General features: G+C 35.6%; 1 protein-coding gene across 4 annotated transcripts in view; it reads left to right on the top strand.

Moving 5' to 3' along the window:
• PIKFYVE (phosphoinositide kinase, FYVE-type zinc finger containing) overlaps positions 1-14537 on the top strand; it is an 88926-nt gene extending 74389 nt beyond the window's left edge. For all 4 annotated transcript variants that reach the window (XM_030803304.1, XM_030803305.1, XM_003254011.4 and 1 more), the window contains 11 exons: positions 779-874; positions 3322-3405; positions 4258-4355; positions 6063-6227; positions 8203-8262; positions 8962-9138; positions 9542-9645; positions 10967-11095; positions 12708-12969; positions 13382-13456; positions 14006-14537. In XM_030803304.1, coding sequence (XP_030659164.1) covers positions 779-874; positions 3322-3405; positions 4258-4355; positions 6063-6227; positions 8203-8262; positions 8962-9138; positions 9542-9645; positions 10967-11095; positions 12708-12969; positions 13382-13456; positions 14006-14121 — 1366 coding nt within the window. In that variant the 3' untranslated portion in view covers positions 14122-14537. The remainder of the gene's footprint in view (positions 1-778; positions 875-3321; positions 3406-4257; positions 4356-6062; positions 6228-8202; positions 8263-8961; positions 9139-9541; positions 9646-10966; positions 11096-12707; positions 12970-13381; positions 13457-14005) is intronic.

Genomic DNA, 14537 nt, shown 5'->3' on the forward strand with positions numbered 1-14537 from the left:
TCCTTATACCATAACATTGGGAGTTAGGATTTTAACATATGAATTTTGTGGGGGCTGGGGGGGGTAAACATTCATTCTGTAGCAATTGCCTCATAGCAATTACCACAGAGATTATATTTATTTATTTATAGGATTATCTGTTTCTTTACCCCCATTACATTATAAACCCTGTGGTGCCAATTTTTTTTCACCATTGTATTGTTAACATCTCACACATGTAAGATCTTTAAAAATAGTTTTTCTTCATATTATATCCTTGGCATGTTCGGTGTTCTGTAAATAGCACCTAAATTAGAAATGACTGTGCCTAACAGTGCCTAGGTGAGTTAGGGTCAGAGTCAGGGGAGCAAAATTTAAGTTGAAATGGAGCTACACGGGATTTTTTTGTGTGATAATAGTAAAGTGGCTGTGTTGCATTGTTTATTATTGAACTAGTAGTATGTCTTCTCCACAATTTCTAGAAGACTTTTTCTCTCTAGCTTATAATGGAACAAAATATCTTAGACTTCTGCTGTTCATTGTAAATTCTTTTTGAGATTAGTGTGGCCAGAGTATTGGCAGTATGGAAAGGTTTGTTTGGAGTGACTATTGCAGAACCCTCTGATTTGAAACCTAATTAATTCTGATAATTTTCTAATTGCCTTCAAAAACTTTCTCTTGATATCTTTTTCTTTCCTAATGATTCAAGTTATCATATCTGCATACATTTTGGCTTTCTTAATTATATTCTTAACTCTACAGTACTTAGTTAACTTATGTATTTTAAAAATTTGCATAGTGATCCAGATAAACACTACTTAATGTATGAACATGAACGAGTGCCCATTGCAGTCTGCGAGAAAGAACCCAGCTCCATCATTGCTTTTGCTCTCAGGTATTATTCATGGGACTTTGACTTATGATGGTATCTATGTATTTTATGTATGTCTATTAATCCCTTATTTTGGGAATCTTTCACATAAAGCAAAATGATTAAATATAAGCAAAAATATATGTCTTTAGTCACGATAGCTTGTTCTTTTTTTTTGAGACAGAGTGTCACTCTGTTGCCCAGGCTGGAGTGCAGTGGTGCAATCTCGGCTCACTGCAACCTCTGCCTCCTGGGTTCAAGCAGTTCTCCTGCCTCAGCCTCCCGAGTAGCTGGGACTACAGGCACACGCCACCACGCCCAGCTAATTTTTGTATTTTCAGTAGAGACGGGGTTTCACCATAATGGTCAGGCTAGTCTTGAACTCCTGATCTCAGATGATCCACCCGCCTTGGCCTCCCAAAGTGCTGGAATTACAGGCGTGAGCCACCGCGCCCGGCAGCTTGTTCCTTTTGTGCATAGAAATCTTCTCTGAACCCAAATAATGAAGTGTAGGATGATTCCTAAGTAAGCTCCTAATAACTAAATTGACTTGGCAAGTTATTTACTGAGCCTTGAATCCTCTATCCATTCTGTTAAAATATGTTTCCCTCGTATCCCTTCTCTCAGTTTACTTGTTGACATAGTACTTGGAGCATCCTGCCTTGTACAATCTGAATATCTTTTTTGTACCATTCACTCATTATCTACTACCCTACATACGAGGTAAAATTTTTCTACTTAGAAAACAGCAGTCACCTCTTACCCATTGAGGATATGTTCTAAGAACCCCCGTGGATGTCTGAACCTACAGATAGTACTGAACCCTATAAATACTATGTTTTTTCCTGTACATACATACCTATGATAAAGTTTAATTTATAAATTAGCCTAGCCACAATAAGAGATGAACAACAACAATAAGATAGGACAGTTTTATAACAATATACTGCAACAAAAGTTATGTGAATGTGCTCTCTCTCTTTCTAAATATGTTAATGTTTTTGGACTGCAGTGGACTGTGGGTAATTGAAACTATGGAAAGTGAAACTATGGATGAGGAGGGACTACTGTAATGCTGTTCTTATGCCTTATTGCGTAGACATTTCTGACTTTTTAGTTTATACAGTTATCATATCTCTTAAAGCTATATCCACTTTAAAAATATATAGTATGTTTAAAAGGGCAAAGCTTTTAAATCTTTTTTTTTTTTTTTGAGACAGAGTCTTGCTCAGTTGCCCAGGCTGGAGTGCAGTGGCGCGATCTGGGATCACTGCAAGCTCCGCCTCCGGGGTTCACGCCATTCTCCCGCCTCAGCCTCCCGAGTAGCTGGGACTACAGGCGCCTGCCACCATGCCTGGCTAATTTTTTTTGTATTTTAAGTAGAGACGGGATTTCACCATGTTAGCCAGGATGGTCTCCATCTCCTGACCTCGTGATCCACCCGCCTCAGCCTCCCAAAGTGCCGGGATTACAGGTGTGAGCCACCGCACCCAGCCTTAAATCTTAAGAATATCTTGGTGGTAGCTGATCTTAGTTTAAGTAGAATCTAAGATGTTTAAAGCAATTTTTTCCCACTGGAAGGCGATTACAGTTTTTAATTTTTCTTGTTAGATGGTAGTTACAAGAAGTCCATTTATTCAACAAATATTTGAATGTTTACAAAATATGATATACTAGATGTTGGATGTACAGGAATAAATAAGATAGATTTACATGCCTCTGCCTTTATGCAGTTTAGAGTTTACTATGTAGATAATGAGGAATTTTTTTCTTTTATAAGATTCCATATGATAAATTTTTAACCTTTGCCTTTGGCCTTAGTGAACATAGTATAAGCTTCTCACTTTATTTAATAGTCATAATATATTAATAGGTAAGAAAGGTAGGAGAGTCAACCAAATCAAAAATATTTTTTGTGCTATTAGGAAGTAAGGATTCTAGTTGAGATCATCTTTTTTCAATGTCTTAGAAAAACAATACATCCTAACATGCCTCCCTTCTAAAGCAGGGTTCCCAGACTGCTAGCCTAAGAGTCAGGTTTTTTTTTTTTCTTTTTGGTTAATAGAACACTAAACATTTTTTTCCCTTAAAGTTTAGTACTTTAAGTAGAAAAGCACTCTCAAGTTCTTTTTTTCTCTATTGTACTAAACACTGAGGCTTCAAACTTTTACCAGTTCAATCCCTGAAGTCATTTGATCTAAATATTAGTATAGGCTTTTAAAATGTTTGTTGAGGATATTGATACTGGTTGGTGAGTCAGTGGGGTCATATTTTATATTACCTTCTATGAAGACATTGACCTTACTCATGAAGCTTCTACTTGATTGCTTTTGTTAGTTAACCAAAATTAATTTAATTATGGAAACGTATAATGATTGTGCTTCTATAATGCAAAACTACTCTAAAGCATATGATTTACTTTTAAAGAAGAAGTTAATGTTTAACGTTTTTCAACCTATTTCTACCCTAAGTTGTAAAGAATACCGAAATGCCTTAGAGGAATTGTCTAAAGCGACTCAGTGGAACAGTGCTGAAGAAGGGCTTCCAACAAATAGGTGATTCATGATTGAGTAGAAACTATTTTAATTTAGTTATGTTATCATTTTCTGTATGCTTGTACTTCAGTTTTATTATAGCATTTATCAGCATAAAAATTTCTAGGATTCAGATAATGGCACTCATTTCAGCCAATAATTGAGACAACAAAGCTCAAATATAGCAAAAGAACTGAAACAGTCCCTTAGGATGCAGTTTTATGATAATTGCAATAGCAGTTAAATGTATATTGCAGATTTAATGACATTTTTGAAAAAAAATGAAAAGGTGTTTTTATTTAAAAAATAACTTGTAAAATTGGTAAGCTCCTGCTTGACTTGGCAATTCAAAGTATCTGTTAATTGTTTATAATAAATAAAGGTCTTAATACTTCGAAAACCAAACCCAAACCAGTTATTTTGGCATGTTCAGTATTTTAGACTTTTAGACAGAAATTGTCACATGCTCATTATTGTGATTCTTATTGAAATAGAGTTTCCAACTCTACTAACATGATAAAGTTTTATCTGAATTATCATTGTGATAACTGGTGTGAGAGAAAGGAATTGATATTTTCTGTAGTTGTTTGATTTATGGTGCTGATACAGTGTTAATGGACTTGGGAAACATAATATATTCCTCCATACATTTTTATAGTTACAGCATTTCACTTTTAAGTCCAGTAGATATTTCAGACTTTTTGTTCTGTGTTCTAGCCTGTGTTTATGTAAATTATGAATCAGACTTTTGATATTGTAGGTGGGCTTAGGTAGGAAGTAAATCAGTATACAGCGTAATTAGTGTAGAGTACTTACTATTTTCTGTTTGACTTGTATAAAACTAATTTTTTCTTTTTTTTCTTTTCATTTTAGTACTTCAGATAGCAGACCAAAGAGTAGCAGCCCTATCAGATTGCCTGAAATGGGTGGAGGACAGGCAAACCGTACAGCAGAAACAGAACCACAACCAAGTAAGATTACACATGGAGGAATATTTATAATTAGATTTACCTATAATTATGGTTTGAAAAAGAAAATACATAAAAACAAGTACTATCTGGCAATGATTTACTCCTTATGATCTCTGAAATATAAATTTAGATATTTTTGTATGTCCTCTTTATAGGTGTTTTGCTTTTGTTTGTTGATTCTTATCTCAAGTGTTAAGTTCAAGGTATTGAATTCGAAACTTTTAGAAGCTCTTTGGTCTATGCAAAAAGGCTCTTCTATCTGCTTCCTAGAAGAGCTTTCAGCTTAAAATATACAACCTAAGATGCAAGATAAATTTTTTTCCTTTCTAGTTTTACAGTATTACTGGCACTATGAAAATAAATTTTCATGCATTCCCTCCTTTAATCCCCCTAATAAGCACATAAGAATTATTTGACATATCCTTATTTTTCAAGAAGGAACTTAAAATTTAGATTTAGTAACTTGCTCAAGATTAGACAGTGCTGGAGCTGGGATTTGAATTTGTGTTTCTCTGACTTTGTCAGGAACACATTCAGCTGCAAGTAACACAAAATTCAACTGTAAGGATTTAAACAAATGACAGCTTATTTTTCTAAAATAACCAAACCTGGAGGTTGGCAGTTGCTGGCATTTGTTTAGCCGCTCAGCATTGTTATAACATTAGGGGAATAGTTTCTCTATGATTCCTTTAAGTTTTCCTCATGGTTAAAAGTGTTCCATTTTTGTTTGCATTTGAGGCAGAAACAAGGGTGTTGCAAGCTGCCGCTGTTCTCTTTCATTAGGAAAGCAGAGGCTCCTCCTTTAGTCTCATTGGTCAGAGCTGAGGCTCATGGCCACTCCTGACTGAAAGAGACAGAGAAAGTAGGGAGCAGCATTGTCCTGGTTGGGTTATACAAATCATGATCCTTTCCTGGTGCTGTACACATAGTTACACACCCTACCCCGCTCCCCTCTTCCCCTAAGTTGGCATTCTGTTGGTAGGGAAACAGGTAGGAGTGGATATTAAGGAGGCAATACTAGTGTCTGTTACCCAAGTAAGCACATTTACGATTGACATTTTCTGTGAATTTTGTAAATGGTAAATTTGCAAGAATTAGAATCATATTAATAGTATGATGAATGAAGCTCAAAACTAGGAGTAAAAGTATAGAGCAAGCTTTAGTAAATTCTTGGCTGTTTGATGGCCTTTTTTATTTTTTGAAAGATGCTGAAAAGGAAATCTTGTATTTTCCTGTGTTAAACTGTAGGAACACAAATGACATAAAGATGTTACCTTTAACTGAATTCTTGTAGCTTGTGAAATTGTTTTGTGTTCATTTAGTTAACTATATTGCAATACTGTAAGAACTCAGCCCTGATTTAATCTTGTTGCTTAAGCTGTGACTGCCTTTGAAAGATATTTTGAAAGGCTTTCTAGATAATTCCCCATATTTTTATATTAATCTAGCTGAGTGTTAACCCTTTATCTTTTTTTATGTTTTTATTAATAGGGGTTTTTGTTAAAAAGGGTGCTTGATTATGCAAAAACAACATGTGGAACAATAAGTAACAACATGAGGGACAATGTGCAAACAAAAGTATCTGCATTACTCAGATTGATTAGCTTCATACAGTGGTTACAGCTAACAAAGAAATGAGCTGAAAATTTTTATTTTTCATCTGCAGTGACCTGTACTTAAAATTAATATGTTACTTTTTATTTTTAGCCAAAAAGCCTTCTGGAATGTTGTCCTTCTTCAGAGGGACAGCAGGGAAAAGCCCCGATCTCTCTTCCCAGAAGAGAGAGACCTTACGTGGAGCAGATAGTGCTTACTACCAGGTTGGGCAGACAGGCAAGGAGGGGACCGATAATCAAGGCGTTGAGCCTCAAGGTGTGTTAAAGAAGAATAAATGTGCTTATTCTAGGCTTTGATTTATTTATTTTAGTTGCATATATTTCTTATAGCCTTAAATAGATAATTCTTAGTGCTGAAACTGGGGCATTCCCTCTGTTCTCACTTGTCAGTGTGGTAGAGTGGAAAATGCATGGCACTGGGAGAGTCCAACTAGTTTCAGATTTCACTGCCATCATGTACTGTGTGGTAGAATCAGAAATCTTTAGTTTCCATAACCTGTAAAGTGGCAAAAACAATGTCTTCCAAGGTCAATGTGACATTCCACACGTAAAAACATTTGTCTCAATATGTATCTCATATACTCAAATGTTTTCATTCCACTACTCCCTCAAATGTTTTCTTTCTTTTCAAGTCCCTGTAAAGTTGCAGCTGTTTATGTCCCCTTTCATTTTGACATTTAAAAATTATGTCTAATGCTGGGTGAGATGACCCATGTCCATAATCCCATCACTTTGGGAGGCTGAGATGGCAGGATCACTTGGAGCCAGCAGTTTGAGACCAGCCTGGGCAATAAAGTGAGGCCTCTGTCTCTACCAAAAAAAAAAAAAAATGTCTGTGTGTGTGTGTGTGTGTGTGTGTGTGTGTGTGTGTATCTACCTCATTGTGTTTGGGTATGGGTTTAGATCAGGAATAGGCAGACTGTGATGACCTGTTTTTGTAAATTAATGTTTATTGGGAAATAGACCCATTCATTTTACTTATCATCTGGTTGCTTTCACTTTATATTGGCAAGTTGAGTAGTTGGAACTTTTTCAGAGTGAAATATTTACTCTGTCTCTATACAGAAATAGTTTGGTGACTTCTGGGTTAGGCCGTGAATTTGTAGTTTTAAAAAATAGCAACTGCTGGGCCCAGTATGGTAATCCCAGCACTTTGGGAGCCTGAGGCGGGCGGGTCACTAGGAGCCTGGCCAACATGGAGAAACCCCGTCTCTACCAAAAATAAAAAAATTAGCTGGGCCTGGTGGCACATGCCTGTAATCTCAACTACTTGGGAGGCTGAGGCATGAGAATTGCATGAACCCAGGAGGTGTAGGTTGCAGTGAGCCGAGATTGTGCCATTGCACTCCAGCCTGGGTGACAGCAAGACTCTATCTCAAACAAACAAAAAAACCAACTGCTGTAATAAATTTTGACTAGTAATTAAGATATCTGTTTAGTATTCTATAGGCTGCTTGCTATTGGGCTGTAGCTGTTTATAATGGGATCCTTGGAAGGCCTAGATGCTTCAAAAATTATTTTGAAATGTGAAACTTAGGGGACTCTTTGTTCTTCTAGATATTAAGATGTATTTCAAATCTCTAATAATTAAACAAAGTAGTAGGCTTGCAATGCAAGTCAGTCACATATAAAAAAATAGCTCTGACATAGATTCTAGTATAGTTTATGTATAAAAATATATGTTTTAGTATATTAAAATAGTATTATATGTTAATTATGTATGTTATATAATTATATGTTATATGCTAATAATAAAGTTATATATTATGTAACTAGTATATAATTTTGTTTTAAAATTATGTTTTATAAAATAATATTTTACACATATTTTATATAGCTTAGTACATGATAAAGCATTGCAAACTATTGGGGAAACATTATTCTACACACAGGGAAAATAGTCATAATAAAGAAGCCATGGAAGTTCTTGGTATAAGAACTGAGTTACTATATTGCCACTGTAGGAATCATTCAGTTGTAAGAAAAAGTATTCAACCTAAATTCTCTATTTTTCTAATTTAAAAACTGAAATTCCAAAAAAACATACATTTTTATTGTAATCATTTAGACAGTTTAATTTTATATCTTATGCTTGCTTGATAGTGACTTGAGGAGGATATTTTTACTTTTAATTTGCTAAGGTTTTTGTTATATCAAGGAAAAAGGAAAGGACAAAATGAACTGATAATTACTCAAAACCTGGGCTTTACTAATGATCTTAAACCTTTTAGATGAAGTAGATGGAGGAGATACACAAAAGAAACAACTCATAAATCCTCATGTGGAACTTCGTAAGTATGAGATATTATATCATTGGTTTTGGGAGAGGGACTACAGTTGAGCCAGCTCTATTATTTAAGAATTCTAGCTTCATACTAAATAAATGTCCCAGTTCTTGAAATGAATATTAAGTCTTTATGCTGACATGAGGTATATTTAATCAATAGTTTATAAAATATTAATTTAATTTATAAAGAAATTTAATCAAAAGTATAATTTATTTGTAAATTATGCTTTCATTTCTAATAGTTAAACATTTACTTATTATGTAATCTAGAGCCACAGAATTTTGACAGTTGCATTTAGAATTGTGTATATGTGTGCTAGAAACATATTATCCAGAATAATATGTACATTTTAAGATATTTATTAAGAATTGCTATAAAAGTACAATGATTGACATCATTGTAGGTAACATATGGTAGGTAACAAGTATAAAATTAGAACTGAGTCATATTTTTTTGTGTGATTTTTATTTTTTTCTCTTTTTTTGGAAAATATGTAAGGATGGTCATATGATGTTCTTTAATTCCCCCTGAAGATCAGTTTAACAAAATTGTGATAAATAGGAATTTGGATCTAACATGCAAAATGCCATCATGGAGAAACTTAAATGGTTGCATTTGGCCAGGACAGGGAGTGAGGGAGTGGAGGAGGAAAGATATTTTCTGAGTCATAAAGTTTTTTAAAAAAACTTCTGTTGTTTATAGAATTTTCCGATGCTAATGCCAAGTTTTACTGTCGGCTCTACTATGCGGGAGAGTTTCATAAGATGCGTGAAGTGATTCTGGACAGCAGTGAGGAAGATTTCATTCGTTCCCTCTCCCACTCATCGCCCTGGCAGGCCCGGGGAGGCAAATCAGGAGCTGCCTTCTATGCAACTGAGGGTGAGCCTTTCTCATCGTTTATTGATTGGTTCAGTAGTCTTCATCTGTTTCCCTCAGAAAATGCAGCAGGAAGGGTATTGCTTAATAAGAACTTTCATAACTATGACTTACTAGTTTTAACAGAGGCATTTATAAAGTTTTATTTGGTAGTTTTAAAAAGTAGATCTTCTAGAACTGAACTTAGATTGTTATTGACAAAAATAGAGGGTCTTTGACTATATAAATCCACAGGATCCCTTCAGTTAATTGAGAATTGTGTTCTGATCAAAATTTTCACTGTGACATTAGAAAATTCCCCTTAAAATCATAAAACAACCTAATCATTTAGGATCTTTGGAATGATGTGTTATAGATTACAGTATATATTGTGATTGAGTAAACACATAAAATTTCTGCCTTTTAGATGATAGATTTATTTTGAAGCAAATGCCTCGTCTGGAAGTCCAGTCCTTCCTCGACTTTGCACCACATTACTTCAATTATATTACAAATGCTGTTCAACAAAAGGTAGAAATCTAAAACCATGGTCTATAATCAAAGTTTGGTGACTTTTTTCACATCCTGAGTCTTTCTGTTAGTCTATTCTTGTGTTGCTATAAAGAAATATCTGAGGCTGGGTAATTTGTAAAGAAAAGAGGTTTATTTGGCTCATAGTTCTGCAGGCTGTGTATACAAAGCATAGTGCTGGCAGCGTCTGTTTCTGGTGAGGGCCTCAGGAAGCTTACAGTCATGGTGGAAGCCAAGGCGAGCCAGCATGTCACATGGTGAGAGACGGAGCAAGAGAGCGGGGTTGGGGATGGGGGAAAGTGCTGCATTCTTTTAACTGACCAGATCTTACAGTCATGGTGGAAGCCAAGGCGAGCCAGCATGTCACATGGTGAGAGACGGAGCAAGAGAGCGGGGTTTGGGATGGGGGAAAGTGCTGCATTCTTTTAACTAACCAGATCTTGCATGAACTCAGAGCAAGAACTTATTACTGCAAGGAGGGCACCAAGCCATTCATGAGGGTTCCGCTCCCATGACCCAAATACCTCTCACCAGGCCGCACCTCCAACATTGCAGATAACATTTCAACATGAGATTTGCAGGGGCAAACATCCAAACTGTAACAGTCCTAATGGCAGTTTTCTCTGTGGTAAGATACATGCAGGACACGAATTGATCTCTGTTATGCTATTGAGGTATTATAGGATTCAGAGATCTTAAACTATGTATTTCTTGCGTTTGTTAGTGAGGAACCAAGTGATATTGAGCAAGTTGCCTTTAATTAGTTTATATAAAAAATCACTTAAGACATTAAGACTGGATGAAATTAGGTGCACATTCAATAGTTGGTAATTTTGCTGAGACTGAAATTTGAAATGTATATTGAGAAACAAGGGGATGCTTCCTTTAGCTAGAAAGAGAGGCAGCCAATGGCCCAGATTTGCCCACTTGTCATTGAGCAGCCACCAGTGCCCCCCACCCCATCCCAACTGCCATCTTAGAATCATGAAAGAGTTACATAGTTTTGGGTTTTTTTTTTTTTTTTTTTTAAAGTTATCATGGTTTATTACGTAGTATTGGGGGAAATTACATGTCATAATGAAGTTTTTGAATTTAATCAACTGAAGGATTATTCCTTGGGAGAATGTTAAGGATCTGATATTTTTATTGGCATTGCTGCTGTAGTCACTTCTGAGATTCAAGAGTTTGAGGTTTTTTCAAAGTCCTTTGGTCATATTAATAGAAAATTATGTTCAGTTATTACATGGATAATCCTTATATTGGTTTTAAATTATAAATAACCCTTTTTGATAAGAATTTATTTTGACCTTCTCTTGATTAGAGACCCACAGCATTGGCCAAAATTCTTGGAGTTTACAGAATTGGTTATAAGAACTCTCAGAACAACACTGAGAAGAAGTTAGATCTCCTTGTCATGGAAAATCTTTTCTATGGGAGAAAGATGGCACAGGTAAGGGTATTGGACTATGTGAAGCATTTAGCTACTGGAACCTTTTGTACCCTTGGTTCTTAAATATAGTGAATCAGAGAGTAACATCTTATTTTATAGCAAATATTTAACTTTGGTTACTAGGCCATATTTAACTTTTGACCTGCTCAGCTTTGGAGAAAGAATGAAGAGGAATTATTCTTGTGGAGTGGTCTTAAAATACAGCATATCCAATATTCTAGAATCACAGAATTGGTAGAATTAAGAAGGCAGATCTACTTCCCGCATCTTTTTTGAAGATTAAGAAGCTGAGGCCTACAGAAATTAAGTACTTCATCAAAATCACTCAGTTATTCCTAGACTCAGGTTAGTCTAGATTCTAAAACAGTACTGTTCAAAGAGCTAGTCCTTGAACTGTTTCCAGTCTATGATAAGATAAGGAACATGTGCTAGAATGTAATTCAGTGCACTGCTTTCTTCATTGAGAACACCTTCTATGAGAAAAATGTCAGCTGAACTAAACAATATATTTAATAATGTAATTGATTTATATTCTGGCACTAGTTCCCTAATGTTGTAGTGAGCCAGGAGCAACTGACTAGCATTGGTCTGTAAAATGTACTACAGGTTGTACTGGTCCTGGTACTCAAGTCCCCTGTCCTTTGAGTACATTGCTTTTCCTACCACCCAAATATTCCTACGTTATGCTCTTCTACATTGCTGTAAGTAATTGTCCAGAGTTTGGTATCAGAACTTTGTTTCTTAAGACTATTTGCATCTCTCTCTCTCTCTCTCTTTTTTTTTTTTAACACTGTTCTGTGATCCAATGATATGTTTCTGGAGTTACTTGTTAATGTATCTTAAAGTTGATTAAATTGGCCAGTGTATTTCGGAAACGTTTCAGTAATTGAGTACGTAGGTGTTAATTTTAAATGATAGAATTATGTTACTGTGTATTTTATGTACTGTACAATGATATCACCATGCATTTAAAAACTTAAAAATTATGATTCAATTTTTTTCCTTTATTATTATTATTATTATTATTATTATTATTATTATACTTTAAGTTTTAGGGTACATGTGCACAATGTGCAGGTTTGTTACATATGTATCCATGTGCCATGTTGGTGTGCTGCACCCATTAACTTGTCATTTTACATTAGGTATATCTCCAAATGCTATCCCTCCCCCCTCCCCCCATGCCACAACAGTCCCCGGAGTGTGATGTTCCCCTTCCTGTGTCCATGTGTTCTCATTGTTCAATTCCCACCTATGAGTGAGAACATGCGGTGTTTGGTTTTTTGTCTTTACGATAGTTTACTGAGAATGATGGTTTCCAGTTTCATCCATGTCCCTACAAAGGACATGAACTCATCATTTTTTATGGCCGCATAGTATTCCATGGTGTATATGTGTCACATTTTCTTAATCCAGTCTATCATTGTTGGACGTTTGGGTTGGTTCCAAGTCTTTGCTATTGTGAATAGTATGATTCAATTTTCAGTTAAACTTTGGAGTGTATGTAATGTTAGTGACTATAAGGAGTCTTTCTGCCTTTTTTATTTACTTACATTAACTAATCATTTGTGGCAACCTATACATAAATGATAAAGCATTTTCTTTCTACTAGGTTTTTGATTTGAAGGGCTCTCTTAGGAATCGGAATGTAAAAACTGACACTGGAAAAGAGAGTTGTGACGTGGTCCTGCTAGATGAAAATCTCCTAAAGATGGTTCGAGACAACCCTCTGTACATTCGTTCTCATTCCAAAGCTGTGCTGAGAACCTCGATCCATAGTGACTCCCATTTCCTTTCTAGCCACCTCATTATAGATTATTCTTTGCTGGTTGGGCGAGATGATACTAGCAATGAGCTAGTAGTTGGAATTATAGGTAAGTCAATGAGTACCCTGCTTATATTTCATTATTGAAGTCAGAGTCAAATTTTAAAGATTCTATTGAACCTGGTCTAGTAATAGCTTATTGAATATTTTCACAAACTTTCATTTGAAATTTCAAAAATAACAGTTTTTTATTCTAGTCTCTTCTACTCAGTTTCCTCATTTTCATCATCTTTACCAAAAATATGTGAATTCAAAAAGTCACTTATAAATGAGGCCTTTTGTGATTGTTGTGAGGATTAAACAAATTAGTGTGGAGAAACCCTGAGAACAGCACTTGGCACATTGTTAGCACTCAATAAAAGTTAACTGTCATAGAAGTAATAGTAATAGTCATTGCTGTTGTCATTTGATTATATTTATTAACATAGCTTTATTGCTAATTTCACTCGTTCTACCCCCAGATTATATTCGAACATTTACATGGGACAAAAAGCTTGAGATGGTTGTGAAATCAACAGGAATTTTAGGTGGACAAGGTGAGCAGAATTTTTGTTTTGTTTAAATTGTTCACATGTATTTCTTATATCAGTTAAAATTTTAAAAATGGATACTGATTCTTTTTTGTAGTTGTAAAAAATAAGTGGTTATCATTGATTTCATTGTCATTTCTAAAGTGACCGAACAATAATGAGAATTATATAGGTGGGGAAATACTGGGTGTAAATTTGTGTTAAAATGTCAGAGATTCTCAAAAAGATTTTTTAAAAAGCCAGATGTTCTGAATAAGAGATTGTCTTTAATTAACCCTGGAGACTTCCAAGTTCTGTAAGCACTGTTAGCCTCATTTGTGCTCTTAGACATCTCTCATCTCTAGGCAGAAGCTAGTCTTTTTAAACAGAAACTCATACCAGGTAGGACCTTGTCCCATGGCATGTGGCACAGCAGATAACCTTTCCTACCCACTCAGACTGCTTCTGCATGTGTGTCTTTATGGCAGTTGATATGAAAGAACATGGTCTGTTGACTTCAGTTGCCCAATTAATTATATAACAGCTTTTCCCCCCTTTTCTCTTTCATAATCTCAGGTAAAATGCCAACAGTGGTGTCTCCGGAGTTGTACAGGACTAGGTTTTGTGAGGCAATGGACAAGTATTTCCTCATGGTACCAGACCACTGGACAGGCTTGGGTCTGAATTGCTGAAATCAAGCACATATTTTGAAATGGACTGTGAAGGAAAAGGGCACAGAAACAAAGGACCAAAAATAAGCTACATGTTTTATTTCTTCATCGTGTTCACCACTGTATGCAAAGGCTTTTCAGTTCTGTGGCTCTTTAGACTGTCCGTAATGGAATGTTAAAACTCCATGAATTTGCACTTTGGTTTTTGATACCTGTGGATTAGCTGTCTGTAGGTTGGGAAGTGGCATGAAAATTTTCTTAAGCTAAAATACAGACATGTTTCAAAGGGCTAAGGTTGGAGATGAGTAGATAGGGTGAAAAATGGGTTAAATTTGCTAGCTTAATTGTTTTAAGAAGAAAGCGTGGCTGGGCGTGGCGGCTCACGCTTGTAATCCCAGCACTTTGGGAGGCCAAGGCGGGCGGATCACGAGGTCAGG

Source organism: Nomascus leucogenys, chromosome 22a (genome assembly GCF_006542625.1).
Source record: "Nomascus leucogenys isolate Asia chromosome 22a, Asia_NLE_v1, whole genome shotgun sequence".
NCBI classification, from domain to species: domain Eukaryota; kingdom Metazoa; phylum Chordata; class Mammalia; order Primates; family Hylobatidae; genus Nomascus; species Nomascus leucogenys.